Here is a 27938-nt window from a genome sequence, read left to right as displayed (position 1 = left end):
TTAATGTAGTTTGCATCATCCCCATGATATATACTTCGATATGACAAGCACCTAGCCAATAAAAAATACAGCAGCGAAGATCTAACCAACTCCATGGAAGGTCGCAATTGTTTTGTATTTTTGTTGAAAATTTGTGTCTCTCTCTTAGACTTTTGGGATTAAGGATTATTAGCTGCAGATATATTTGTGACAATGGTAAACATGTACCAGGATGGTAGTTACTAAGTGCAGAAGAAAAGTCCAATTCACACGCATGAGAACATGCATTCTACTTACAGCCCTCGAGTATGAGGAAGATGAAGGAGTTCAACATTGCCGTGGACACCAGCCAGCTGCAATATGTTCTCAAGCTCTTTAACCACCTCATTCATTGTTGGCCTGTTGGCTGCCAATTCTTTGACACACCCAATTGCCAGATCAATAAACTTTTCTACACCTGTCAGAGGTGTGCACAGACTAAGAGTGGGATCAAGGATGTCATCTAGGCTGTATGAATCTTTTGTCTTCTGGCTATCCATTGGTGTCTTCACTTCTCTCACAACAAAGTTCCCATGTTCTATAGTTTTTGACCAGTAACTAACTCCAACATTTCCACTCCAAAGCTATAAACATTGCTTTTCTAGTCAACTGTCCGGTCATGAAATATTCAGGATCCATGTAGCCCTACACCTGACAATTCTTCTCTAGATTGGAGACCATGTGATTAATCATTGCCACCATTACCTAATATAAATGGAGAATCTATAAAATAAATGTCAGCCTTTCTTATGGTTTTCTTGAGGAGAAGGTCTACATTGAGCAACTTATGGGATATAAAGTAAAGTGATATAAAGACAAGGCATTAAAGTTGAACAAGGTCTTGTATGGACTAAAGCAAACCTCACGGGCTTGGTATAGTTGTATTGATGATTATTTCGTAAAGAATGGATTTGTTAAATGCCACCATGAATATGTTATCCATGTAAAGATCAAAGAGAGTAGTGATACTCTTATTGTATGTTTGTATGTGAATAACTTGATCTTTACAGAAAATAATCCAAAGATATTTGGAGACTTCAAGCAGGCAATAATCAGGGAGTTTAAGATGACGAATATTATTCTCATGTCCTACTACATAGGGATTGAGATCAAACAAGAAGAAGATAAAATCTTTATAAATCAAGAGAAGTTTGCAAAGGATGTTCTCTAAGAAATTCAAAATAGAGGATTGTGTAAGAGTAAATACTCTGGCTAAGTATGAAATAAAGATGTCAAAGAATGATGAAGGAGAGAAGATAAACTCAACAACATTAAATAGCATAGTTAGGATTTTGAGATATCTGACATTCATTCATCTGGATATTTTTTTTGGAGTATGACTTATGAGTAGATTTATGGAGACACCAACTATGACACTTCAAATCATTATGGCGAATTCTTCTATATATAAAAGGTATTATTAATTTTGGCTTCATCCATGGCTATTTAAGTAGCTCTAAACTTGTGGGTTATACTAATAATGATTGGACTGCAGATATAGATAATAAAAAGAGCACTATAGGTTTTGTTTTCTACATAGGAGACAACATTCAGATGGAGTTCAAAGAAGTAATTCATAGTCATTTTGTCAACATGTGAAGTTGAATATGTAGTTATTACATCATGTGTTTGTTATTACATATGGCTAAAGAGATTATTGAAAGAATTATGAATGCCACAAAAAAAGCCTACAAAAATTTATATGGATAACTAATTAGTCATTGCATTAGCAAAGAATCTAATATTTCATGATAAAAGTTAGAATATTGACACAAGATTTTATTATCTACGAGATTACATTGCAAACATGGAAGTTGAAGTATATAAAGACACAAAACCAAGTTGTGGATATCTTCACAAAGCCACTCAAATGTAATGTTTTATCAGAATGAGAGATGTGTTGGGAGTTACGAAGAAATCAAGTTTAAAGGGGTATGTTTAAAGTGAACTAGATTTCAGTTCTGAAAACAAAAGAATCGGTTGACCAACTAAAATAAGTCGAATCGGTCAACAAATTTAATTGGCAAAATACAATTCCTATTCAAATAAATATTTCTTTGTACTAGTTTAATTATTTGATTATTTAGTACTTTATGCCTATAAAAGGCTTTTAATTCAGCGTTATTCAGCAGTACAAAAGGAAAGATAATATCTAAGCGAGGTTAGAGATAAATACTTAATAAAAATATATTTTCCTCTTAATCTTCTTGCTCTTGAGTTTTTTACTTTGTTTTTCTGTTTTTGATCTTATACAACTCATATATTTCTTCCAACACTCAATTCTCTTGTCTGACTTGTATATTGTTGCCAATTTCCCATGATCCTCAAATCCCCTGAACAGAAAGAAGACAACTTTATTAGGCTATAAGAAAAAGCATAGTACTCTAAGTTAGAATGCTAATGCTAAAAACTTTATGCGTGCTTGTTTTATGTCTAAAATTTCTTTGTGTTTCATTACTAAGAGAGTAAAAGAATAGGAAAAGGAAGAAAGATGATGAGAATTAAAACAAAAAATGACAACTATCAATATGGAAATTTTTATAATAAGTCATGAAAGTTATTTGATCTTTTTTTTTTTGTTTCTCGATAATGAAACACAATTATTATACCAAGTAACATTTATTGTTGGCTTAAGGTTAATCACTAATATTTGTCACAAAACCTTTTTTTAGGCAGGAACAAAATCATTTTTTTAGACGATGTAGCTAAGATGTTTGAATTGTGGATCTATAGATTAAAATAAAATAAAATTGATCATCTATATAAACTTTGATAAATCATGAATAAGAATTGTAGATTTCATACAGGATTCATTGGAACTCAGAAGAAGTGTTTTTTAGTTCAAAAGGCATCATGTTCCACTTCTAATGACCAAATGGTAATGTGAATGTTGTTTTGTATCTATTTGTTCCAACGATAAATATATGCTAAAAGCTAGATTTCATATTTAATATAGAGAATATTTTGGCTTTATAAAGCCTCTTTAGCGGATCTAAGCGAGGATTAATAAGTATTAAAAATCAAGGAAGATAAAAAACAATAGTAGCGAACAAAGAAAATGTATAACTTACATAAAGATAAAATGATTTCAAACTAAAATACTAGACTTCTCTTAGAGATATTTAGTTGATACAAGAAAAGAGAGAATTCTAAAAATTATTTGATGCCTATTATAAGCTAGAGAGGTCCTTATATATGTCTTAAAATTCAAATAACATTAAAACGAGTTGACAAAATGATAAGGCCTAAACAAGTGACTAAAGGACTTGTACAAAAAAGATAAGGCCAAAACAAGTGGCCAAAAGACTTGAACAGAAAATCAAAATACTTTATCACATACTTATGACCCATATGTCTTTGGGAATTAAAATTATTACAAAGTGACAACATACTTTTGATCTTGATAAGATCACTAAAGATTATCGGAGCATTAATTATGCCACAGGTGGGTGCTAAGCTCATTTTTAACATCATTGTCATCTTTGAAAGATATCTTTTGTACAAACTATGCTTATTGACTTCTTTGAAAACTTTAAACAGAGATTTCTTGAGCTCTTGCTTCAAAGATAAGGAGGAAAGGTCTTTAAAAGGTTCTTTTAAGTCTTGGGATTTTAAGCTTTGTGGACAAGATTGATGTTCTTTGTGAAAAACACCTAGACCATTCATTGAATTTATCTCACCATTTGATAAGTGTTCTCCTTATAAGGATTGAAATAGTATGTGCGTGAATCCAAACTTGTCTACATCCTAATCTCAGACTTGATAATTCAATTTGACTATCTAAGAGATTTGGTAATGGCTTACAAAACTAATGAACTTTGAAATAAACTTATTAGTCTTAAATAGTTTTTCAAAAAACGATTTCATGGAAACAAGCATTTGGATTGGGAAGATTCCCCATTTACAGTGCCATCTTTGAAACCTTTTTAGAAAGACTTAAGATTTTTATGATTGTTGGAACTCAATGAACCAACTATGCTTACCAACAATGCTATCATATGTTAAGGGTCCTTCCCAAGCATTGATGTAGTCAAAGTAAATGCAATTTTTAGATGAATGTTGATAGTTAGTGAGAAATATAAAGGTATAGAGATTATGGCCCCATTCATCAAGAGTAACAATTTCTTTAATCACGAGCTTAAAATAAGCTTAGTCTTTTTTATTTTTAGGAATTTGGTAAAGAAAGACTAATCTCTTTGTAATGGATAACTCTTTTTTTATCATGTAATGAGAGAATGTGCTCTTATAAAAACAATGCATTGTGGACTGTAAGATTCTTATTGCATCAAAGTATTGTTCTTAAATGTTTATGGTCAATATTATTGGAATATGTTATGTTATATTAGAGTATCAAGTAAGAATGTTTAGTTTATCATAACAATAGCATATAAAACATAAAAAAAAAAAAGTGTTCAATATAAACCTAGAGCATATACACTTTTAAATCTATAAACATACAAACTAAAACTCAAGGCAAACATGCTTTCAACATAAATATCATAAAAAGAATACTAGCAAATATACTAAGCATATATTAAAACTTAATATATAATATATATATATGATATTGTAAAGTTAAAAAACGATTTGATAGGAGTGTGATACAATGAAAACTTATCCCAAGGCACCAATAATATTGAAAAAAAGTCAAATAACACCATGAAGCAAATTACTTTTCAATAAGTTAGATTCAAAGCGTTATGATCATAAATATTTAAAACTCATAACCTATATTTATCTTCCTTACTCATATTGAATCTCCTCTAATTAGGCCTACTAATTTGTTGCTTCATCGAAGCCATATCATCTTTTAGATCCTTCATAACCCTATTCAGCAACTCAAGTTGTTTGGTGAAAACTTGTATCTAAAAAGTGTTCTTCGCTTTCAATGTCATAAAGTCATTAATTTTAGTCATCTTTAAATTTGAAAAAAATGATTAATAACACAAAATATATCCTCATAGCCTCTTGTTTCACACAAATCAAAGTTTTTCACTCTAATATGTGCAATGACACGACAAAAAAACTGATGTCTTCTTCCAAATGCAAGAGTGTTGAAGTAATAAATAACTCGGCAAGACCAAGATCGAACCACAAAGAGGTTAATTGTATAAATTATAAACAACAATAACAACAACAATAATAACAACAATAATAATAATAAAGAAGAAGTTGATGAGAACTTTGAGATGGAAGATTAATGTAAGGATTAAACAATAATAAAAACAAATGTCAAGGTTAAAGGATCCACTAATGGTATTTCAAACAAGTATAGTATAAACTCTTATTATTCAACTGGAAACCACTCACAAAGGAGGTTCTGATCGGATGATTTGTCATTAATAGCTCATTATAAATTGTTAACATGATCATATTAATTATCTTATTTAAGTAACACCAAACTTTTAAATGTTGTTAGGAATTCATGATTATAACTTATGTTAACAACAAATCAAGTTCTTTTCATAGCACAGGTGTAGATAATACCATACGGTTGCGCTATGAGAGTACCAAGCATTTGTTGTACCAAGTGTTATACAATACAAATCTAGATTAATCATTTAACAAGCAAGGTATTAAGAATTAGTAAGATAAAAAGATAAGACATGTTAATATTAAACATTAAGATCCATGTTGAGTTTACACCATACTTATTCTTACACCATTAGTGTAACATTTTCACATTGACATAATAAACTTAACTAAACATAATGAACAAGAGAAACATAAATAAACAAAATAAGAACATAAATAAGATACAAGTTAATTAAGTAAAGGAAAGGAAATGAAAAGCATAAATAAGATATTAATGAAAGCAAAACTTAAGAATTATAAAAAATATATATAAAGAGAGAAAGCAAGAGAAAATTCTTGATCTGAATAACCAAGCCCCTAAACACATGGCAAATTCCTCCTTTTATAGGCCAAAATTTAGAACTATTGATTTGATGACTAATTGTTGAGTTGGTGGCCAACTCTGGACTTGGTGAAAATCCTTATCTTCTTGTCTGAATAAAATGTTATTGCTAGCATCAAAACTAGAACCACCTGTACCATGAAAGTTATAGGAAATTGTCTTATCTTTCCAAGAGAAAAAATTAAGGTCATTTGGACTTCTAGAATTCGAGATATGGGCTAAACACTTAACAGTGTCTGAGCTGCATGATAGATTCAAACTTCTCCGTTATTGCTATAATTTGGACTTGAAAACGGTCTTTTTAAATCTTGGACTCCACATGAAAGTTGTAGACCTATGTCTTACCGAATCTGTCCAAAATATTGAGGTTATTTGGACATCTAGAACTCAAGATATGACCTAATTACCAAACAGTGTTCCAGTTTGGATTGCACTAACATCTCTTTTCTAAGTTTGGCCCTCTCTTTGTCCTTTCAATTTCAATACTTAAACTCATCAATCAATCCTTTCATTTATGTGATATACCTGCATTTAAAATGAACATTTACCATAAATTAAAGGTATCTTTATTATTAGGTATGTTATTATAAAACATGCATTAGTTAAGGAGTTATTGATACTTCAAGTGCAAAATGATGATATAAAACCTTGATAAATATGCACTTTTAAGTATTAATCACACCCCCCAACCAGCTTATTACTAGTCCCTAGTAATCAAAGCGTTAAAATAGAAAAATAATTTGCAAATTCCACAAAGCAAGGCATTCATCATTCAACTTCCATTAATTTATCCAGATAAACAAAATCTCATTAAATTCATATATATGCTCAATACCTCGTAAACAAGATATTAATAAACATTTTTTTGTGGTTAAAATATCAACATATAGTTATATGGCTTTATTTGGAAGAAAACATTTTTTTTATTCTAATGTTTAAAGTTAACTTCCTTGGGTTAAGATTATTATTATTTTTTTTAATATATACATATAACTTAAAACACAATGCATCTTTAACCCATGTAACGAGCTTTCGGCTAAGGACTCCCAGACTAGTTGATCTTAGGGCATTAGGTGTTGAGATACCCCTACGAGCTTAGTAACTCGAGTTGCAGATACTGGTATGTAAATAGTGCAATGTTTGATTCCCTTAAGCTTTTCTCCTTAACCCATGTAAGAAGCGTTGGGTCAATAGCTCCCAAGTCAGTTGACTTAGGGTATTAAGTGTTAAAAACACCTCTTCGAGCTTAATTGCTTAGGTTAGGGAGGCTACAAAACCAAATTTATCTACGTTTTTTTATTATTATTATTATTATTATTATTATTATTATTATTATTATTTTGTTCTTATTAATTTTTTTTTTTTTGAAAAACATATTATATACTATCATTTTCCCTTAGTTGTTACCTTTAACAAAAAAACATAAATAATCTAATAATCTAATATGCAACTCACAATCATATGTTAAAGTGTGTGTGTGAAAATGAAGATTTAAGAATACTTGTTAAATGAGCATATGAGCAGAATCAAGTGATAACAATACGAGAGTTTGTAAACCTGAATATTTCAAGAAGTATTCTGATAGACCTTGTTAAGAATGTTTACTATGATGCGTCTCAAGAGTCACTTTAGCAAAAAAACTCATTTTATTATGTCATCCTAGTAACAACAATTTAGCAAATAGTTTATAAAGTAGAAAACACAGTTTTTTTTTTAATATATCAACTACTACCCTTTTCCCTCAACCAAAATGAGACATTGTGCTCAATGTCCTAAGGTAGAAAGATAGAGTATAAAAGACATCACCTGAAATAACGAGCATTGACAAACTTGAAACACATTTAAACAAATATAAGAAACAACAAAACACAATAATAAAACCAAAAGACATAAAAGGTTTTACAAACGAAGGCTCAAATCCAATCTAAGTTTTTTACGGCTTTCCTTAATTAACCAATTTATGCGACTCATGGAGGAATCAATTATAGGGATGAAAGATTGTAGTTGGTCAATCAATTGTTCAGTAGTAGCAGCAGAGATTATGATTTGTTGTGCTGAAGATCTTAGAAATTCATATTCCACAACATGATTAAGAAAAGACAACAACTTATCATAAAAACCATTAACATTTAACAGACCTATGGGTTTATGGTTAATGTGCAGTTGGGCCCAAGAGAAAATATGAAAGATCTCTTCCAATGTGCTCAGACTACCTGGTAAGGCAATGAAGGTATCAGCGTGTTTAAACATTGTATTCATTTGATCAGACATTGTGAAGACCTGTAAATCCTCTCTAATTGTTTTTCCAATATTGTCCCATTGTGCTAAAGCTTTGGGGACAACCCTTAAAACTTGACTACCTCCTAAAAATACAGCTATTAACACTCCCCCCATTGACCCAAGACTGCCTCCTCCATACACTAAATGAATCTTTCTTTCAGCCAGTACCTGACAAAGATAATTTGTTGATTTTAAAAACTCTATTTCCTTCCCACGACTAGATCCACCAAAAACACAAATATTTTTTTATGTGATGACGTGAGGAACTTGCCATTTCTACACACTTCTATATTTGATGAATGTATGGGTTAAATAGAAATGAAGGGAAGGAAACGAATAATTTATAGATGAGAAATTAAAAATGTAATCATACCACCTATATGTAGGTCAGCTATAGTCTCACTCACACACTCTTTATTTATTTATTTATTTATTTTGAAAAAACATGTATATGTACAAGTAGTTGTAATTATGGCTCACATCTTCCCTTGGTTTTACGTCCAAGAATGGTTTAAACGCCCTCTATGAGTCGGGGATAGGCTTCCCATCTAGTTTTCTTAAAAACTGGCAAACATGGTCTTTTTTAGTCAGATTCTCAAGACTAAATCAAGCATGTTATTTATGGAATTGTGGCCATAAATCATGAGTTGCATCATGCACATCTCCACTAGGATGCATCTCAAGAGTCAATAGAAGATTATCTAAAGATCCCTTACTCGGGTCATCCTTAATGAACTGTATTTTATCTTCATGATTTACAGATATCATTCGAAAAAGTCTGAATCTGTCCTCCAGCCTAAATACTATTCAGTGTTGAGCCCATATCTCAAGTTCTAGAAGTCCAAATGACCTTAATTTTTTTTCATGAAAAGATAAGACAATTTCCTATAACTTTCATGAATAAAAGTAATTCCAGTTCTAATGCTAGCAATGATGTTTTATTCAAACAAAAAGATAAGGATTTTCACCAAGTCAAGAGTTGGCCACCCACTCAACAATTAGTCATCAAATCAATAGTTTTAAATTTTGGCCTATAAAAGAAGGCATTTTCCATGTATTTAGGAGCTTGATTGTTCAGATCATGAACTTACTTTTGCTCTCTCTCGTTATATTTTTTTTTATAATTCTTAAGTTTTGCTTTCATTAATATCTTGTTTATGCTTTTCATTTCTTTTCCTTTACTTAGTTAACTTGTATCTTATTTATGTTCTTGTTTTGTTTATTTATATTTATCTTCTTCATTATGTTTAGCTAAATTTATTATGTCAAGGTGAAAAGGTTACACTAATGGTGTAAGAATAAGTATAGTGTAAACTCAACATGAATCTTAATATTTAATATTAACATGTCTTATCTTTTTATTTTACTAATTCTTAATACCTTACTTGTTAAATGATTAATCTATATTTGTGTTGTATAACACTTGGTACAACAAATGCTTGGCACTCTTATAGCCCAACCATATGGTATTACCTACACATGTGCTATGAAAGGAACTTGATTTATTGTTACCATAAGTTAGCATCATGAATTCCTGACAATATTTTTAAATACATCTTCTGAACTTAAAGATAAGTCTGTTTTACTTACCTGGTCTAAGACGTCACTATTGATGACAACATCTTGGGCAAACATGCCTTCAGCTTTAAAGACTTCTTGCTGGAAGTTTTGATCTTCTTCTTCTTGAGTTGGATGACTCATATCTGCAATGTTAGTTTCTCTACAGAACAAATTATTCCGTAGAAAAAATCATATTATTACCTGTATAGGTACTAGAGAATATCCTATAGATATTAAAGATACTCGTGGTAATACAGAAATACCTTTAGTTTTAAAGGAAGAAATATCACAGAAACTTGCTAAGTTACCTGCTGATATTAGAAAAACGATTTCCTATATTCATGTAGGAAGTATAAAAGTTATGATGAAATCTACTTTTAGAGTAGGTATTAATAGTCCAGTCAAACTTGCTATTTTAGATAGACGTATGACTGAGCCCAAAAATGCTATTTTTGGAGCTGTTCAAGGAAATTTAGCTTATGGTAAGCTAATATTTACCTGTAATCCTAAGATTGGTGTTCCTTTAAGCACTAAAAACATAAATTCCATAATATGTTTAGCTCATGAATTTGAGAAAACAGATTTAATGCGTAGTGGTGATATGCCCCTAAGTATTACCTATAAGATGTGTTATACACTCACAAATAGTCATCATTCCATGATGTTTAAAAACAAAGCACCAATAAGTATAGATGGTGTTTTTAAGGAATTTGGACAGATATCCAATATTCCTTTTCAAGAGATTGATCCTCTTGATTCAGTATGGGCCATGGATCTTAGCCCAAAACCATACTTAGGTTCCCAACCTAGGTTACAAATAACAGAAACTCCAATCTCACAAATTGGACTTAGAAACAGACAACAAGTGCAAAGGAAAGGAGTTCCTATGCTTGTTAATAAAGATTCTTCTGACGAAGAAGAAAATCCAACTATTATAAATAATTGGACCTATAACCCACATTGGCATCAAGGCCAATCTTCAAATAGTAACGAAGCTTTAATTAAAGCCCGTTATAGGATGAATGGTCTACCACCACCTCAAAAAGATAGCCTCTCAGCTATAAGTAAAAGGATAAATCATTTAAGTTTAGATTTATCAGACCAAGAATTATGAATAATCCTCATCAAGGAAAACCTCATATATTCTTTAATAAAAGATATATTGGGTTAAAACACCAAAATGTAACAGTTAATCCACCACCATATACTTATCATGGCGGTCGAGGAATAGATGGTTGTCTCAACCATTTAAATAATATTAACTCAGTTCTCGGATCTGTGTTAATTCTGCTCACAAGCCTTAGTAATGTGTTTGGCTTACCATCCAAACAACTTTTCAGTGGGGTGGATGTTGATATTGACGATTTTCCAAAACCTACCAAAAATCCACAGTTTACCGACAATGGATTAAAAGATTTGGTCACTAATGTCCACACAACATTAGGTGCCCTTGATAAAGATACCAGAACCACTAAAGTTCTGATAGAAAATATGAACCTTAGACTTCAGTCTTTGGAACAAAAGTTAGGATTTTTAGAAACCCTAGAAAACACCTTTAAAGGAATAGACCCCATTAAGATTGAACAAATCTTGTCAATAGTCCAAAATATTGACCAAAAAGTCTAAAATTATGTCTGGAAAAATAGACAGCTTAGAACAAGTCATAAAAAAGCTTGCAGAAGATTTCAAAAACCTTGAAGACAAACAAATTACTGTCCTACAAAGACATATAGAGACATCTGCTGCCTCTATTATTGCTGCTTTAAGAAAAGACCTCGAAGAAATAAAAAGAAGTCTTTTATTAATGACAGATGCTATTAAAAGTTGTGCCGATAGCATAAAAGCATGTGAATGTAATAAAGAGATTCTCGAAGCTTTCGAGAAAAAGTTAAGTAGTGTCCCCATGGCTACACCCATAGGACCATCCACTCAACCACCTACCATAGGAATGGCTAGAGATGAAAAGTCCCCATCATGACTCAAACCCGCTACTATTTCAACTTTTAATTATATTCCTAAACCATGAAGGAATACAAAAGTGTGAAAGAACAGTTGCTAGAATATTATATGGCCTATGACCATAATAATTGGACTAATACAGTCATTAAAGTTCTGAGTTGTGAAGACCCAGAAATAGAACAAGCCCCAGACCAATATGAGGATTTGAATATCCTTGTAGCAATCCCAAATCCTAGGCATCAAAACCTCAATGTAGAAATTGATGAAACCTATGATGATAATATGAATCCTACCCAAGCTGAATCTTCAGCTCAAGGTGCTTCAAGAAATCCACCCAGTGGAGTCAGTTATGATAGGCCTTCCCAAAGACCTAGACCCACTAGAAGTCACAATACGACTTATCAAAGTGCCCCTTTAGGAGGATCTTATAGATCAGGAACAGGCAGATTTCAGAGATATAATATCCCTGAAGACTATGCTCCTGAAAGAAAATACTCAGCTGATATTTTAGATATTGACTGTGTAGACTCTAAAGAAAGAAGACGTAGAATCCAAGCTTGGCATAATTCTTTACGTCTTATCATAGCAACAGATGATAATTTAGCTAATGATTTCGAATTAGCTCATATTTTGATGGTTAATAAATCATCTAGAATGGCCAATGAACTTATTTCTGGAATTAATAAGGAAGAGTTCATGAGAGGTTCTTCAGAGGACTTTCTCCAAAATATAGTAAATCTGTTATCAACAGTTTTTCTAGGAACAAATTATCTTAATGATGGTGAAAATCAAGTTAAGATTAAACAAGAGGAATCTCGAGAGAGAATGACTAAGTTACAGATCTGTGATCTGTGTTATCTCGATCAGTTCACCTGTGATTATGAGGAAGCCTTATTAAATGTGCCTAACACTGAATGGGTTAGTTACATAGAAGGATACCTTAGAAAGATTCCTTATATAGGAAAAGAAAGTCTTGAGGAATATCAAGCCCTGCCACCTATTAGCAAATTAAGTCTAATAGTTGCTAAAAATATAGTTCAGAAGAAACTAACTAAAATATGCACTGAAAGACAGTTGCTCAAAAGAACAAAGAAGATAAATCTTTGTTGTCCTGAATTTCAAGGACCAGAAACCATGTACGGGTGTCAAACTATTCCACAAATTAAAAAATGGAAGAAAAAGATCAAGAAGAAATATAGGTTCAAACCTAAGAAAAAGAAGTATTATAAATCTCCAAAAAGATATAAAAAATACTTTGGTCACCAAGGTAGAAGAAAAAGATTTTTCAAAAAGAAAAATTACAAAGATTTAAAAGGTCTCAATGATGAACCTAAAGAGTTATCCTCTTCGGATAAACAAAAATTATGTCCACAGAAAAAGAAAACATGCAAATGTTGGATTTGCCAAGAGATTGGACATATGAGTTATGAATGTCCAAATACCAAATCATCAAAAGCCCAAGTAAAGGCCTTTGAAGAAATATTTCTAGAAGAAGCTCTAGAACAATACAATCTAGCCCCTCTAGAAACTTTAGATGATGTCAGCGATGACGAAGAACTCTATTATTTAGAGTCTGATATTGATATAGAATCCGATGACTATTCAGAGACAAGCTCTGATTTCACGGATCAAGAGTAATCTTGAAGATAAGATTCCCACTTGGGAAGAACTAGAAACAGAAGAAGGTTGGGACCTACTTCTGAATGATAGCACTACCCCGTGCTCAGAAACCAATAATGAGTCTCAACAACTCTCTGACAATGAAATCGATGATTTCCTTGATTATGATACTTTACCTTTATGTAAAGTAGAAGAAACGATAGACTTAAGCCAGGTCGTTTGGACTGACTTAACCACTATCCCACAGGAAGAAATTCTTGATTTAGGACGTGTTGCCCGACAAACACGCACTCATGTAAATTCTATTTACATTCGAGGAACTTTATCCTTTAGTGGATACAGAAAGTTTAACTTAGATTGTTACGTAGATACTGGAGCTAGTATGTGTCTTGCAAATAAAAACATAATACCTCCACAGTTTTGGACTAAAACTCCAAATCCAATATATGCTAAGTTAGCAGATGATACTATCCATACATTAGATGTAGTGGCTGAACGAATAGAAATTCTTATCCAGGATAAGGTTTTTATTATCCCAACCCTATATCAAACCGAATCTCGGTATGATATTTTACTAGGCAATAATTTTGTACGTCTCTATGAGCCTTTTGGCCAGTGGGGAAAAATTATTGTTTTCCATCATGACGGACAAACCGTTGTTTGCCCTAAAGTCACCAAAGCTTACCATCGTGGTTAGCCTGGTTTCTTAGATTCTCAGAAGCATGGAAGTCACTCCAAAGCTCCTGAACCTGAAAATATTGTTCAAAATCTCGATTTTGATCAAAAAAGTTTGGGGGAGAGTATCTGTACTTTTTCTCCTTCCGAAGATTTTTTATTAAATCTTATGAGTATATCTATCATTGAAGATAAACTCAAAATGGTTTGTAGTGACAATCCATTAGATAATAATATCTCTAAATATAAATTTAGAGCTCACATAGAATTAGTTGATAAAACAACTAAAATAAAGGTACCACCCATGCAGTATACTGCACCAGATAGAGATGAATTTGCAAAACAAATTCAAGAATTATTAGATGCCCATCTAATAGAACCAAGTAAGTCACCTCACTTTAGTCCTGCATTCTTAGTCAATAAGCATTCAGAACAGAAAAGAGGAAAGAGATGGATGGTAATCAATTATAAAAAATTGAATGACCATACTATAGGAGATGGATATTTTCTACCTAGAAAAGATGAATTGTTAGATCAAATTCGTGGTAAAAAGCTGTTCTCCTCTTTTGATTGTAAAAGTGGATTTTGACAAGTATTGCTAGATGACAGCTCACAGTCTTTAACTGCTTTCACATGCCCACAAGGACACTTTCAGTGGAAAGTCATGCCTTTCGGTTTAAAGCAGGCCCCATCCATATTTCAAAGACATATGGATGAGACCTTCAAAGGATTTGAATCCTTTTGTCGTGTCTATGTCGATGATATTATTGTATTCAGCAATAATGATAAAGATCACATCACCCATGTGACAAAAGTCTTAGACAGGTGTAAAGAAATAGGTGTTATCCTTTCTTTACCTAAAGCTCAATTATTCAAGGAAAGCATTAATTTCCTCGGCTTAATAATTGACAAAGGACAAATTAAGTTACAAAGTCACATAGGTAATCACCTTAGTGCATTTGACAGTAATATAACTGATAAGAAACAGTTACAAAGATTTTTAGGAATCTTAAATTATATCTCTAATTTTTGTCCAAAGGTTGCACAGATCCGCCAACCTCTACAGGCAAAATTAAAGAAAGATATTGTTTGGCAATGGTCAAAAGAAGATACCAACTATGTTGATAAACTTAAAAAGGCAATAAAACATCTTCCACCAGTCCACCATCCTGGACCAGATGAACCTTTAATTATTGAGACTGATGCCTCAGACAAATATTGGGGAGGAATCCTTAAATCAAAACCTCTTGAAGGACCAGAATTAATATGTGGTTATGCCAGCGGGACTTTTAAGCCAGCTGAACAAAATTACCATAGTAATGAAAAAGAGCTCCTTGCTCTTATAAATACCATCAAACGGTTTCAAGTATACCTCATCCCAGTAAGGTTCAAAGCTAGAACTGATAATAAACATGTATTCTATTTTTTGAATACTAATATTGCAGGTTCTTATAAACAAGGAAGACTTGTCAGATGGCAACTCTGGTTGCAATACTTTGACATAGAATTTGAGCACGTTGAAGGAATCAACAACGTCTTTGCAGACGCCCTCTCACGAGAGCTTACAGAAATATGTCGAGATCCGACATCATAGAAGAGATCAACGATCTTGATATAAAGATTGCCAAAACGGAGAAAAGGATCCAAGAAAAGCAGCTCAAGCTTGAGCGCCTCACGGAGAAAAGAAGTAAGTTAGCTTCTAAACTTGACACTAAGCCTCTTAGTGCCGAAGGTCTTCTCGAAAGATTTTCAGAAAAGATGGCAGTAGCCAAGGAAAAGACTGGTCAGTCTTCACAGACTCCTACCAGCTCAGAAGATTTGGTGTTAAAACCAAAAATCCTTGATCAAGGGATTAAAAAGATAGAGGAAGCTTACAAAGCCTCTGAACCTTTCAAAGCGCTAGAAACGCAAAAATGTTATGTTATCTTTTCAGGACCCCAAGCTGGAGTCTACAAAGAATGGGCGACGGTACAACGCCTCGTCTCAGGTAAGCCTTATGCCTTTCAGGGATATAAGACTTATGAATTGGCCCGAAAAGCCTTTTATGATTATTGTGTCCGTCACAATACACCCCTTCAAAATGTTCCCAGACTTATCACACCAGTGGATGTCTTAGAACCCAAAATATCAAAGGTTCCTACCTTTGCAGACAAAGCAAAAATGCCAGCTAACCCTGTCATAAACAAAGCCTTTTCTAGGTTTAACAAAGTTAGGATTCCAGATCCTGATGATCACGAGTTTGTTTCCATAGAAACTTTTGATCATTATTATACTCTTGCCGAGTCAACTTGTACTGATGAACAAAATCATTATTTCATCAGTGAAACTAAAGGATTACGCTTATATAACGTAACTATTGGTGCTAGCCCCAAGTTTGTACAAACTTTATATTATTGTGGCCTTCTTAATGCTGCATATCCTAGCCCCAATCTGAAGGAGATTAGTCTTCTTCCCCAAAAGATTCTGACTGCTGTTAAGCATTATCGTCAGAAGGTCCTCCAGGACCCCGAAAGGAGAGTTTATCTCTCTTTCAAAAGCTCTTTCCTTGATTGGGAAGATACAGAAGATGAGACTGATAGTCTTAGAAATTTTCCTGCTTATCATTATATTAAAATGGGAATGCTCAGGAATAAAATTGATGTACACCCCTGTACAGAAACAAAAAACCCAACTACCGATCTGCATCAAGCATTACCGGAGTTAAGAGCACAGACTTTAGGTCATGTGTTAAAAAAGATCAGGACATCCCTGTATAATGACTCAAAGGTCAGGATAAATTATCAGGGATGTCCTGATCTTTTTTAACACATGACCTAAAGTCTGTGCTCTTAACTCCGGTAATGCTTGATGCAGATCGGTAGTTGGGTTTTTTTTTTCTGTACAGGGGTGTACATCAATTTTATTCCTGAGCATTCCCATTTTAATATAATGATAAGCAGGAAAATTTCTAAGACTATCAGTCTCATCTTCTGTATCTTCCCAATCAAGGAAAGAGCTTTTGAAAGAGAGATAAACTCTCCTTTCGGGGTCCTGGAGGACCTTCTGACGATAATGCTTAACAGTAGTCAGAATCTTTTGGGGAAGAAGACTAATCTCCTTCAGATTGGGGCTAGGATATGCAGCATTAAGAAGGCCACAATAATATAAAGTTTGTACAAACTTGGGGCTAGCACCAATAGTTACGTTATATAAGCGTAATCCTTTAGTTTCACTGATGAAATAATGATTTTGTTCATCAGTACAAGTTGACTCGGCAAGAGTATAATAATGATCAAAAGTTTCTATGGAAACAAACTCGTGATCATCAGGATCTGGAATCCTAACTTTGTTAAACCTAGAAAAGGCTTTGTTTATGACAGGGTTAGCTGGCATTTTTGCTTTGTCTGCAAAGGTAGGAACCTTTGATATTTTGGGTTCTAAGACATCCACTGGTGTGATAAGTCTGGGAACATTTTGAAGGGGTGTATTGTGACGGACACAATAATCATAAAAGGCTTTTCGGGCCAATTCATAAGTCTTATATCCCTGAAAGGCATAAGGCTTACCTGAGACGAGGCGTTGTACCGTCGCCCATTCTTTGTAGACTCCAGCTTGGGGTCCTGAAAAGATAACATAACATTTTTGCGTTTCTAGCGCTTTGAAAGGTTCAGAGGCTTTGTAAGCTTCCTCTATCTTTTTAATCCCTTGATCAAGGATTTTTGGTTTTAACACCAAATCTTCTGAGCTGGTAGGAGTCTGTGAAGACTGACCAGTCTTTTCCTTGGCTACTGCCATCTTTTCTGAAAATCTTTCGAGAAGACCTTCGGCACTAAGAGGCTTAGTGTCAAGTTTAGAAGCTAACTTACTTCTTTTCTCCGTGAGGCGCTCAAGCTTGAGCTGCTTTTCTTGGATCCTTTTCTCCGTTTTGGCAATCTTTATATCAAGATCGTTGATCTCTTCTATGATGTCGGATCTCGACATATTTCTGTAAGCTCTCGTGAGAGGGCGTCTGCAAAGACGTTGTTGATTCCCTCAACGTGCTCAAATTCTATGTCAAAGTATTGCAACCAGAGTTGCCATCTGACAAGTCTTCCTTGTTTATAAGAACCTGCAATATTAGTATTCAAAAAATAGAATACATGTTTATTATCAGTTCTAGCTTTGAACCTTACTGGGATGAGGTATACTTGAAACCGTTTGATGGTATTTATAAGAGCAAGGAGCTCTTTTTCATTACTATGGTAATTTTGTTCAGCTGGCTTAAAAGTCCCGCTGGCATAACCACATATTAATTCTGGTCCTTCAAGAGGTTTTGATTTAAGGATTCCTCCCCAATATTTGTCTGAGGCATCAGTCTCAATAATTAAAGGTTCATCTGGTCCAGGATGGTGGACTGGTGGAAGATGTTTTATTGCCTTTTTAAGTTTATCAACATAGTTGGTATCTTCTTTTGACCATTGCCAAACAATATCTTTCTTTAATTTTGCCTGTAGAGGTTGGCGGATCTGTGCAACCTTTGGACAAAAATTAGAGATATAATTTAAGATTCCTAAAAATCTTTGTAACTGTTTCTTATCAGTTATATTACTGTCAAATGCACTAAGGTGATTACCTATGTGACTTTGCAACTTAATTTGTCCTTTGTCAATTATTAAGCCGAGAAAATTAATGCTTTCCTTGAATAATTAAGCTTTAGGTAAAGAAAGGATAACACCTATTTCTTTACACCTGTCTAAGACTTTTGTCACATGGGTGATGTGATCTTTATCATTATTGCTGAATACAATAATATCATTGACATAGACACGACAAAAGGATTCAAATCCTTTGAAGGTCTCATCCATATGTCTTTGAAATATGGATGGGGCCTGCTTTAGTCACTAATGTCCACACAACATTAGATGCCTTTGATAAAGATACCAGAACCACTAAAGTTCTGATAGAAAATATGAACCTTAAACTTCAATCTTTGGAACAAAAGTTAAGATTTTTAGAAACCCTAGAAAACACCTTTAAAGGAATATACCCCATTAAGATTGAACAAATCTTGTCAATAGTCCAAAATATTGACCAAAAAGTCTAAAATTATGTCTGGAAAAATAGACAGCTTAGATTAAAAGTTTGGTGTTACTTAAATAAGATAATTAATATGATCATATTAATAATTTATAATGAGATATTAATGATAAATCATCCAATTGGAACTTCCTTTGTATGTGATTTCCAGTTGAATAATAAAAGTTTATACTATATTTGTTTGAAATACTATTAGTGGATCCTCTAACCTTGACATTTGTTTTTATCATTGTTTAATCCTTACATTAATCTTCCATCTCAAAGTTCTCATTAACTTCTTCTTCTTTATTATTATTGTTGTAGTATTATTATTGTCTATAATGTATACAATTAACCTCCATGTGGTTCGATCTCGGTCTTGCCAGGTTGTTTATTACTTCGACACTCTTACACTTGGGATAAGACATCAATCTTTTGGTCGTGTCACTTTATAATTTACGATAACTCAATTTTTAAAAAATTATTTAAAACTGAAAAAAAAAATCAGATTTTTAAATAATAAATCTTTAAATAATTTCAGATTTATAACGTAATCTTAGAAACTCTTGGATAATTTTATTTTACTATTTCCGCTTAGACTCAATCACTTTATAATAAAGATTACATGAATAACGACTCCTTTTTCGAACAAGTATTGCATAAATAATGACAGAACTCAAAGAAGGTAGTACTCTTACTGAGCTTGTTGTATAGCTTGTGAACACGCCTCATGAGATTGGCATGTTTCTTAATGACAATAAATCTAGACTAGGTGACTGCTCTCATGATTCGGAATCAATACTGACGCAAGTAGGGTTGCAAGGGTAAGGGCAATCAATTTTTTCGAAGGCACTTCGGTCGTAGAACCAATCTCCAACTGCCTTTCCGATTTTCTGCAGTTAAAAAGCCATTCATACACACACCAAGGATCAGTAAAAATGCAGAAGTAATCAAATATAGGGTGGAAAAACAGCAAAGGAAATTGAAGTTATGAGCGTCATTACCACATTGCCGACCACGGGGGATTTATCGGCTAACCACGTAGATACCGACCCGGATTGGCAGTGAGCGTAGCAAGAATTTATCCACAATCCTCTCGATGAAGAGCTGCCGAGTCCAGTATTCACTGCTTTTAGTGCTTTTAGGAATTGTGTCCTGTAATCTGAAAATAAAACTTTTTGTTGGCCACCAAGCTGATAAACTTAACTTCACTTCCCCATCATGAACAAAGAACTTCCCTAAAACCTCCCAAATTTGGTCATTAATAAAGGAGCACAAGTTTTGGAAATTACTCTGCACAGTTTGGAGTTGAGTAGCCGAGCACTTCTTCAAGTCAAGCTTGCAGTTCTTCCATTCTTTTTTGGAATCAACAGCGGTTGGTGCAAGGATGTTCTTTATCTGAATGAATATGAAAAGGATGGAAGATTAGAGAAAATACAAGGCAAAATGTAAAAAGTCAAAACAAATCAAGCTGCAATTCTGTCCATTTCCCTTTCCTGTTCTTATGAGAGAGACTTAACAAAAGAAGAGGATGGTTAAACGATAAGAGAGTGTTGTCGATAACTTTTCTCAGAAATTTGCTAACCTGCCAGGAATCATAGGCTGAGTTGATTATAAAAAGTGGCGTTCGCATGGTCTGTGCCACATATTGTGGGAAGAAACACTGCAAAAACAAGTATTGGTGAGGCCGAAGAAGACATGGTGAAGAGGAGTACTAGGTCAATATCAGAATAGTCTTCCTTACCAATTCTGGTCTCGTTTTTGAAGTGCATGATGCAGGCAAACTCTTTGCTGATCCCTGCAGAAAAGATAGAGAAACAGAATCAAAAGATATTGCAATGACTAAAGTGCAAATCTAGTAAATCAAATTCACAGTTAACAACAAGAAAAGGAAAAGAAATTGAGTTCAAGTACAATCCAATTATAACAATGTCAGAAACTGGGAATAAGATAAGAACAATTATCAAAAGATGAGAGTTACATGGGTTTTAACAACTTGACCGAAGAAGGATTCAATTCGAGACCCTCCAGAGATGTCTGTTCTGTTAAGAAAATAACAATAACAATGATGGTGATGGTGACGGTGACGATTTAGAAAAGTTATGCAATTAAACAAAGGGAGATAGATTCGATCGGTCCTTTGTATATATGAGCTTACCCATGGATAAAATAACCAGCATCAGAAACACATTTTACTCTAGCACTTGCAGGCAGGAGAGATTGGAATTTATCACAATGCAAAATAGCAGCCAATCCACCAGCAGAACATCCAGAAAGAATAGCCTGTCATTTACAAGTCCCAACAGGTTAAAAGATTAAATGAAGGTAAATAAGTTGTAGCAGTCATTAAAAGGAGTCATACATTTCGAGCATTTCTCATTCCTTTCGCCAATAGATCATCAATGACAGCCTGCCAAATCCTTTCTCCCCTGAAGTAAAGCTTAGTTTTCTGGTCCGGCAAAACAGATACAGCAACTTCAGAATTCTTAAACTATAAGAAAATCTTTCAAGTTCCGAGGAAACTTCAAGTAGCTTACCGGATCAACAGCTTCCACATCACCAGTAAATGATGAACCATCACAGTATCTGATCTTGATTCTATTCCAGTTATAAAAATCTGAACCATTCAAACAGAGCTCAATTACTTCGTTACTCTACGGAACACCTTGAAAAGAATGGCTCCTAAACAAATCGATAACAAAACCTAAAACCAGTAAATGTTTAGTCCTACCAGGATTAGCTGCTTGCTTGCTGCCTAGTATGCCAGAGAACCCCATTGTCTTCTCCATTTTCGATGATGAACCCTTGTAAGTGTCCCTACGAGAAACACAAGACTCAACACTCTCACACCATCCTCCTCCCTGGACCCCCGGATCACCAGAAGAAATGTTATGAGCAGATCAAATCCATGCAACTATCGTTATTGAACATCTGACTACTATATTTAATCAAGTTTATTCAGTTATTACTCCATGGTATAGCTGGCAAGAAAGCAGCTCAAGAACAAGAAGAACTAACCTCCATGTGAACCAACCAATTGTTAATCCCAGAACCAGATCCTTTCTCAAAGTGGTATCCTGGTGGACTCCCATCTAAGCAAACTGCAAGGTATATCACAGTGACGACGGATTAGGTAAGAATTAATAACATATACTGTATATTTATTAGCACAAATTAAACCAGCTAATAAGCAACAGCTGCTCACCAGCTCCTCTAGCAGCAGCAGTCTGGACAATAGTCATGGGAATGCTAGCTCCTTCTGTCTTGAGCAATGTCAGTATGCAAACAATAAGACACAGCCACTTGCCTAAACTTGAACCATCCATACTGCTTGCTGTAAGAAACAATGTGATTTAAAAGAAAGAATCAATATTGAAACAAAGGGGAGAGTATTGATACTTAAGAGAGAAGGATAGAAACTTGTGACAATATATAAAGGGAAGAGAAGTTCTCTCACGGTCCCAGTACATGTGCAGGAACAGGAGAGCTGGGGTCACAAAAAGAGCGGTGTAGATTCACAGAAATTTCCCCTCGAGACCATCATTGCCACCTGTAAAAGATAATATGGGCAGCTGTAAGCAAGGAATTGTGCGTTTGGTAATGCTAAGGCACTTGCATGCTTTTTAAAAAAAAAAAAAAAAAAAAAAAAAAAACATTTAGATAGGAAAAACAATTTCAAATACGAATCAAAGCTTTGTTTACGTGGTGCCCTATGGTTTATATTTTATTTTAATTTAAATTTCAAAATTCTCTTTTTCAATCTAGGGGGCTAAAAAGTTTGTCTTCACCATCTATTCTTATTTCTATTTGCTTCCAAACCATTAATTTGACAGAATTACTGGTATTTTTGGGGTAGATTTCCAAATGGCTGTCAAACAATGGATGGCGATTGTCTCTTTTCATGAACAATATGCTATCATCGAAGTCATTAGTTTTTGATTCTTTCTCCTTGTCGTCTGTAGATGGCGGCCCCATCTTTCTTTTTGAATTATTGCAAGCCTTCCTATTACAATGTCCATCATTGCTAGCTGTCGGTGAAGTATATAGTTTGATCCTTTATCATTATTATAAGCTCCTATGCCTGTCGGTGGCCCTCATAGGAGGCTACCACCTATTAGCCTCTGCTTTTGCTAATTTGTTCTCCCACCACCTTATCCCCAGGGTTTATCAGCAAACATGGATGTTTATACGCCACTACTCGATCTCTTACCTTTCGTTGTCAACTTACCTTTCAAATTTTCTCCATCTTTTTTTTATCTTGATCATCATTTTTTTTAAGCCTTTGCAACTTTTTAGGTCAAAATTAAAGAGTAATTCACGAGAAGAAATATCAGAATAGAAAAGTCATCAATGCTGGTTTAAATGTTCTCATGAAAATTTCAATTTTTCCTCCAACTTCAATTATACCCATTTGGTCCCTTGATTTATTTGCAGCTTGATTATGATTTTCAATACAGGAGAAAAAAATTATTGAATTACATACATGAGAGAGACTCACTCTTCATGCCATTTCAGACCAAAAAATAATTGCTCTAAGTGACCAAATGTTACTTGCAAGAGGAGTTTAATAATAGTTGTTTAGAATTTTAATATTACCTAAAAAAATCATATTTAAATAGAGAAAAACAAATCTAACCTGAATTAATTTTGTGTTTTTTGTATCATTTTTTTTTTGTTAATAAATTGATTTCTAGATATTTTAAAAGTGTTGATAAAGTGTTTTAGAGTTGACATGGCTTAAAAACTGGTCTTTAAATGCAAAAATACTCACGACCTTGATTTTTTAATCACTATATAGTAGTAGTTAGAATCTGGGCTAGCGGACAACACATCAATTGCCCTAGCAAGCGACATGTCATCTACTTTCTTTCTTTTTTCAAAAAATAAAATCAAACGAAAGGTTGTCCACCTCTTTAAAAGAAAAAATAAAATAAAACCAAGCCTAGACATATATAGCTAAGCTTTTTCTTACATAGGCCTAGGTGTAATGGGCTAGGCTTGGGAGCTAGGCTCTTTTATGTTTTTTTTTTTCAAAAATTTTTATTTTATAGCTAAGTTAAATATAAATTTAAGAAAAAAAAATTATTGAAACTGGATAAGTCCACAACTAGAAATTATGAGTTTTATGGGTTAAGCCATAGCGTTCGGTCTATTTTTTTATTGTTATGTAATGCATTTTTGTCCTTTAATTTAAAAATAAATAAAATTTCACCATTTGTTAGTGATTATCTATTTTTTTATTTAAATTAAAACTAAAAAAAATATAATTTCACCATTCAATCTCATTTGCTTGTTTTACTATCTCAATCTCATGGGCCTATATTGGTTTTTTTTCTTTTAAAAGATATTTCGTATAAAAAATGATGTGTATTATTGTCATATAATTAAATGAAAAAAAATCCCTAATAAAAAAAAATAAATAAATCTAATAATATACATGACTTGCGTCGTGAGTTTAGTTGATAGATTCAAGTACACTTGGGTTTTTTTAGTAAATGTTATTTTTTTTTCAATTTTATTCTTTAACATTGAGTTAATTAGAGATTGAGCTTTTTGATTTGTTTTTTGCAAGATTATACTGGTGGGTTTCACTAGTCAACCCGGTTTACACAAGTAAATTCACTATGTTTTTATCTCAATATTAGATAAAAATATCTAGTATAAAGCTAATTTTGAATTCATGGTTAAAATCTATTTCTTTAATCAAGAAACATGTTAGTGATGCCGAGACCCCTTTTTTAATGTTCGGAAATTTTTTACCTTGACTCACGGCATAGCTCAGGCCAATTATATTATCATTTAATTAAATAAAAATTTTATTATAATAAATAAGATTATTAGACCCAACCGGGTATATCTATATTGAAAGATCAAATATCTTAATCTATATCCATCTCTTTATTGTCAAGTTTAGTCTTTAGTTATCGTTAACAACTTTTTTATGTTTTATTGGCACGTATAATCACTTGATCAAATAAAATAATTATTCAAAAAAATAAAGTTATTAAACACAACTAGATACATGAGTTATATTGCAAAATCAAATATTTTGATTTATATTTATCTCTTAATTTTTTTAAATTTAGTCTTTACTTAACAACTTCTTTTTACATTTATTACCACAAATAATTTTTGAATTATTTAATTAGATGTATACATAAGTTTTATTTTTATTTTTATTTTTATTTGGGGATTTTTTTATGACAATTTTTTTTTTGAAAAAACCTATATATTTATTTTTTTATTTGTAAAAATATTATCTGACCCGCGGTAGAGAGAATAACTAGTAGCGCTCTCTCTCTCTCTCTCTCTCTCTCTCTATATTATATATATATATATATATATATATATATATATCAACCTGGGTTAACACAAGTAAATTCAATATGTTTTTATCTCAATATTAGATAAAAATATCATCTAGTATGAAGCTGATTTTGAATTCATGGTTAAAATCTATTTCTTTAATTAAGAAACATGCTAGTGATGTCAAGACCCTTTTTTAGCATTCGGGAATTTTTTTGCCTTGACCCGTGGCATAGCTCGGGGCAATTATATTATCATTTAATTAAATAAAAAAAAATTATTCTAATAAAATAAGATTATTAGACCCAACCAGGTACATAACTTGTATTGCGAAATCAAATATCTTAATTTATATTTATCTCTCTATTGTCGAGTTTAGTCTTTGGTTATTGTTTGTTTATGTTTTATTAGCACATATAATTGCTTGATCAAATAAAACATTTATTCAAAGAAAAAAATTTATTAAACACAACTAGATTGAAATCAAATATTTATATTTATATTTATCTCTTAATTTATTTAATTTACTCTTTACTTAACAATTTCGTTTTATATTTATTACCATAGATAATTTTTTATTTATTTAATTAGATGTATATATAAGTTTTTTTTTTATTTTGGGATTTTTTTATAATAAAAAACATGTTGAAAAAACATATATATTTATTTTTTTATTTGTAAAAACATTATTGACACGCGGAATATATATATATATATATATATGGCAACTAGGTCAGGCCGGTGAATATTATAAATATATATAAAACATTCGGTGCTTATAGATTTTATATTGAGGTACAGAATCTTGTACTTTTTGATGTCTTGCCTATGCAGGCATGTATTATACTTTTAATACCCCTTCGAAGCTGTATCTCTCATAAGTTGTAACAGTCAATAATCACGTGGTGGTCTTTTTATTATTATTATTATTATTATTAGCGTGGATATCTGGGTCAGTTTATATATTTCTTGATTAATTCTATGAATCTTGAAATTAAAGATCATATAAATCTTTAATAACCCTGAGATTTATGGAACTTGAACTAAATTGACATCTTTTTTAGTTAAACTAGATTGATTGTTAGTGGTAGAGCGTGTGCTGAACTAAAATCTCCTTAAAGTAAAATAATAATACTTAGGTGGTGACATGATTTTTTTAAAATAAAAAAAAAATCTAATATTTAGATTGACTCAATTTAATAATATATTAAAAAAAACTAATAATAGTAAATAAATCGAACTTAAAAAATTATAATGATTAACAACACAAAAATAAACTTTTTGTCAATATTATGAAAAGATATCCTCCTAATATTTTTAAAAAAAATTTGTGATCTTATTTGATAACAAAGAAAAAAATTACTAAAAATGGAATAACTCTAAAAAAAAGCAAAATAAAAAAAAATTAAAGTTCAATTCCTAGTAAATCAATTGTCAAAGAATGATTTAAAAAAAAAAAAGACAAAAAAACTATTGAGTCCACTTGAGTCAACCTTTCATATTCAATATCTAGTCGTGAGACCAAGATAACCTCGTAAAAAGCAAACTAAATAAAACTAAAAATCTCAATTACCAACACAATGTTAAAGAGAAAAACTTTAAAAATCATTTAAAAAAAGAAAAAAAAATATAAGCCAAAATGAGTCTACCAGCTAACCTTGTAACCTGCAACACGAGATTAGAATAACCCTATAGATATGAAAGTGAACAAAATCACAATGTTCAATCCCCAACAAACCCATTATTAAAAGGTGAAAAACCAAAATCAATAGAAAAAAAAAAGCTTTTTGAACTTGCGACTTAAGTCATGAAGTCGAGATTTTCTTATAGAAGGCAAAAAAAAAAAAACCCTAGGTCAAATTCCAAATAAGAAAAAAATATTGAAGGATGAAATTCAAGAAAAAAAAATCAAATAACAACTAAAAGAATGAGGGCCGAATTTGATATAAAATGAAATCAAATCAAATGTTAAGAGATAAAATTGAAAACAAAAATCAATTAAGAAAAGAATTCAAAAAAAAATAAATATCATTAAAAAAAATAATGACCAAATTTGATATCAAAATCAAATTAAACAAAATATTGAAGTACAAGATTGAAAACAAAATCAATTAAAAAAGGAATTCAAAACTACAAAAAAAAAAATCAAAAAATTGATAATCAAATTTGATTAAAAAAAAATGAAGGATACCTTTAGATTTTCATATACTAGGCTCGAATCTCAAATAGAAAAGAGAGAAAAGAGGATTGTGAAGGAAAAAAAAGACTCTTGGGAGCTAAACCACCACCATATTATTGTCGCCATGCATCGTCCTAGATGGAAGATCTCAATGCATTGCTTTCAATTCCATCATGAAAACCTGTTTATGGCCGTCGAGAGATGCTGCATGGAACATCTAAACATGGTAGGCAGCTCCCACTTGCTAGCACATGCATTGCACATGCCCGTTTATTTCATTTATCTATTTAAAACAGTTTTCATATTTGTTTTAGTTTTAATTTTGGTCCCTTAACTCTTAATTGTTTTAAATTAGCTAAGATTTATTTTATTTTTCAAAACCAAGCATCA

The 27938-nt window shown here is 32.3% G+C and overlaps 1 protein-coding gene across 1 annotated transcript; it reads right to left on the bottom strand.

Moving 5' to 3' along the window:
• Nucleotides 1-19614: 19614 nt before the first annotated feature.
• On the bottom strand, nucleotides 19615-22473 carry LOC118031044 (pectin acetylesterase 7). The gene is made up of 12 exons (XM_035035343.2): nucleotides 22269-22473; nucleotides 22082-22164; nucleotides 21795-21924; nucleotides 21601-21680; nucleotides 21426-21512; nucleotides 21222-21346; nucleotides 21045-21105; nucleotides 20808-20861; nucleotides 20649-20726; nucleotides 20356-20461; nucleotides 20068-20225; nucleotides 19615-19956 (listed from the first exon to the last, which is right to left on the bottom strand). The coding sequence occupies exons 1-12, from the start codon at nucleotides 22387-22389 to the stop codon at nucleotides 19846-19848; spliced, it is 1194 nt and encodes a 397-aa protein (XP_034891234.1). The 5' UTR covers nucleotides 22390-22473; the 3' UTR covers nucleotides 19615-19845.
• Nucleotides 22474-27938: the final 5465 nt, after the last annotated feature.

This window comes from Populus alba, chromosome 3, assembly GCF_005239225.2.
Source record: "Populus alba chromosome 3, ASM523922v2, whole genome shotgun sequence".
Lineage (NCBI taxonomy): Eukaryota > Viridiplantae > Streptophyta > Magnoliopsida > Malpighiales > Salicaceae > Populus > Populus alba.
Note: the sequence above shows the minus strand (reverse complement) of the source record. Positions and strands in the feature narration are given on the sequence as shown.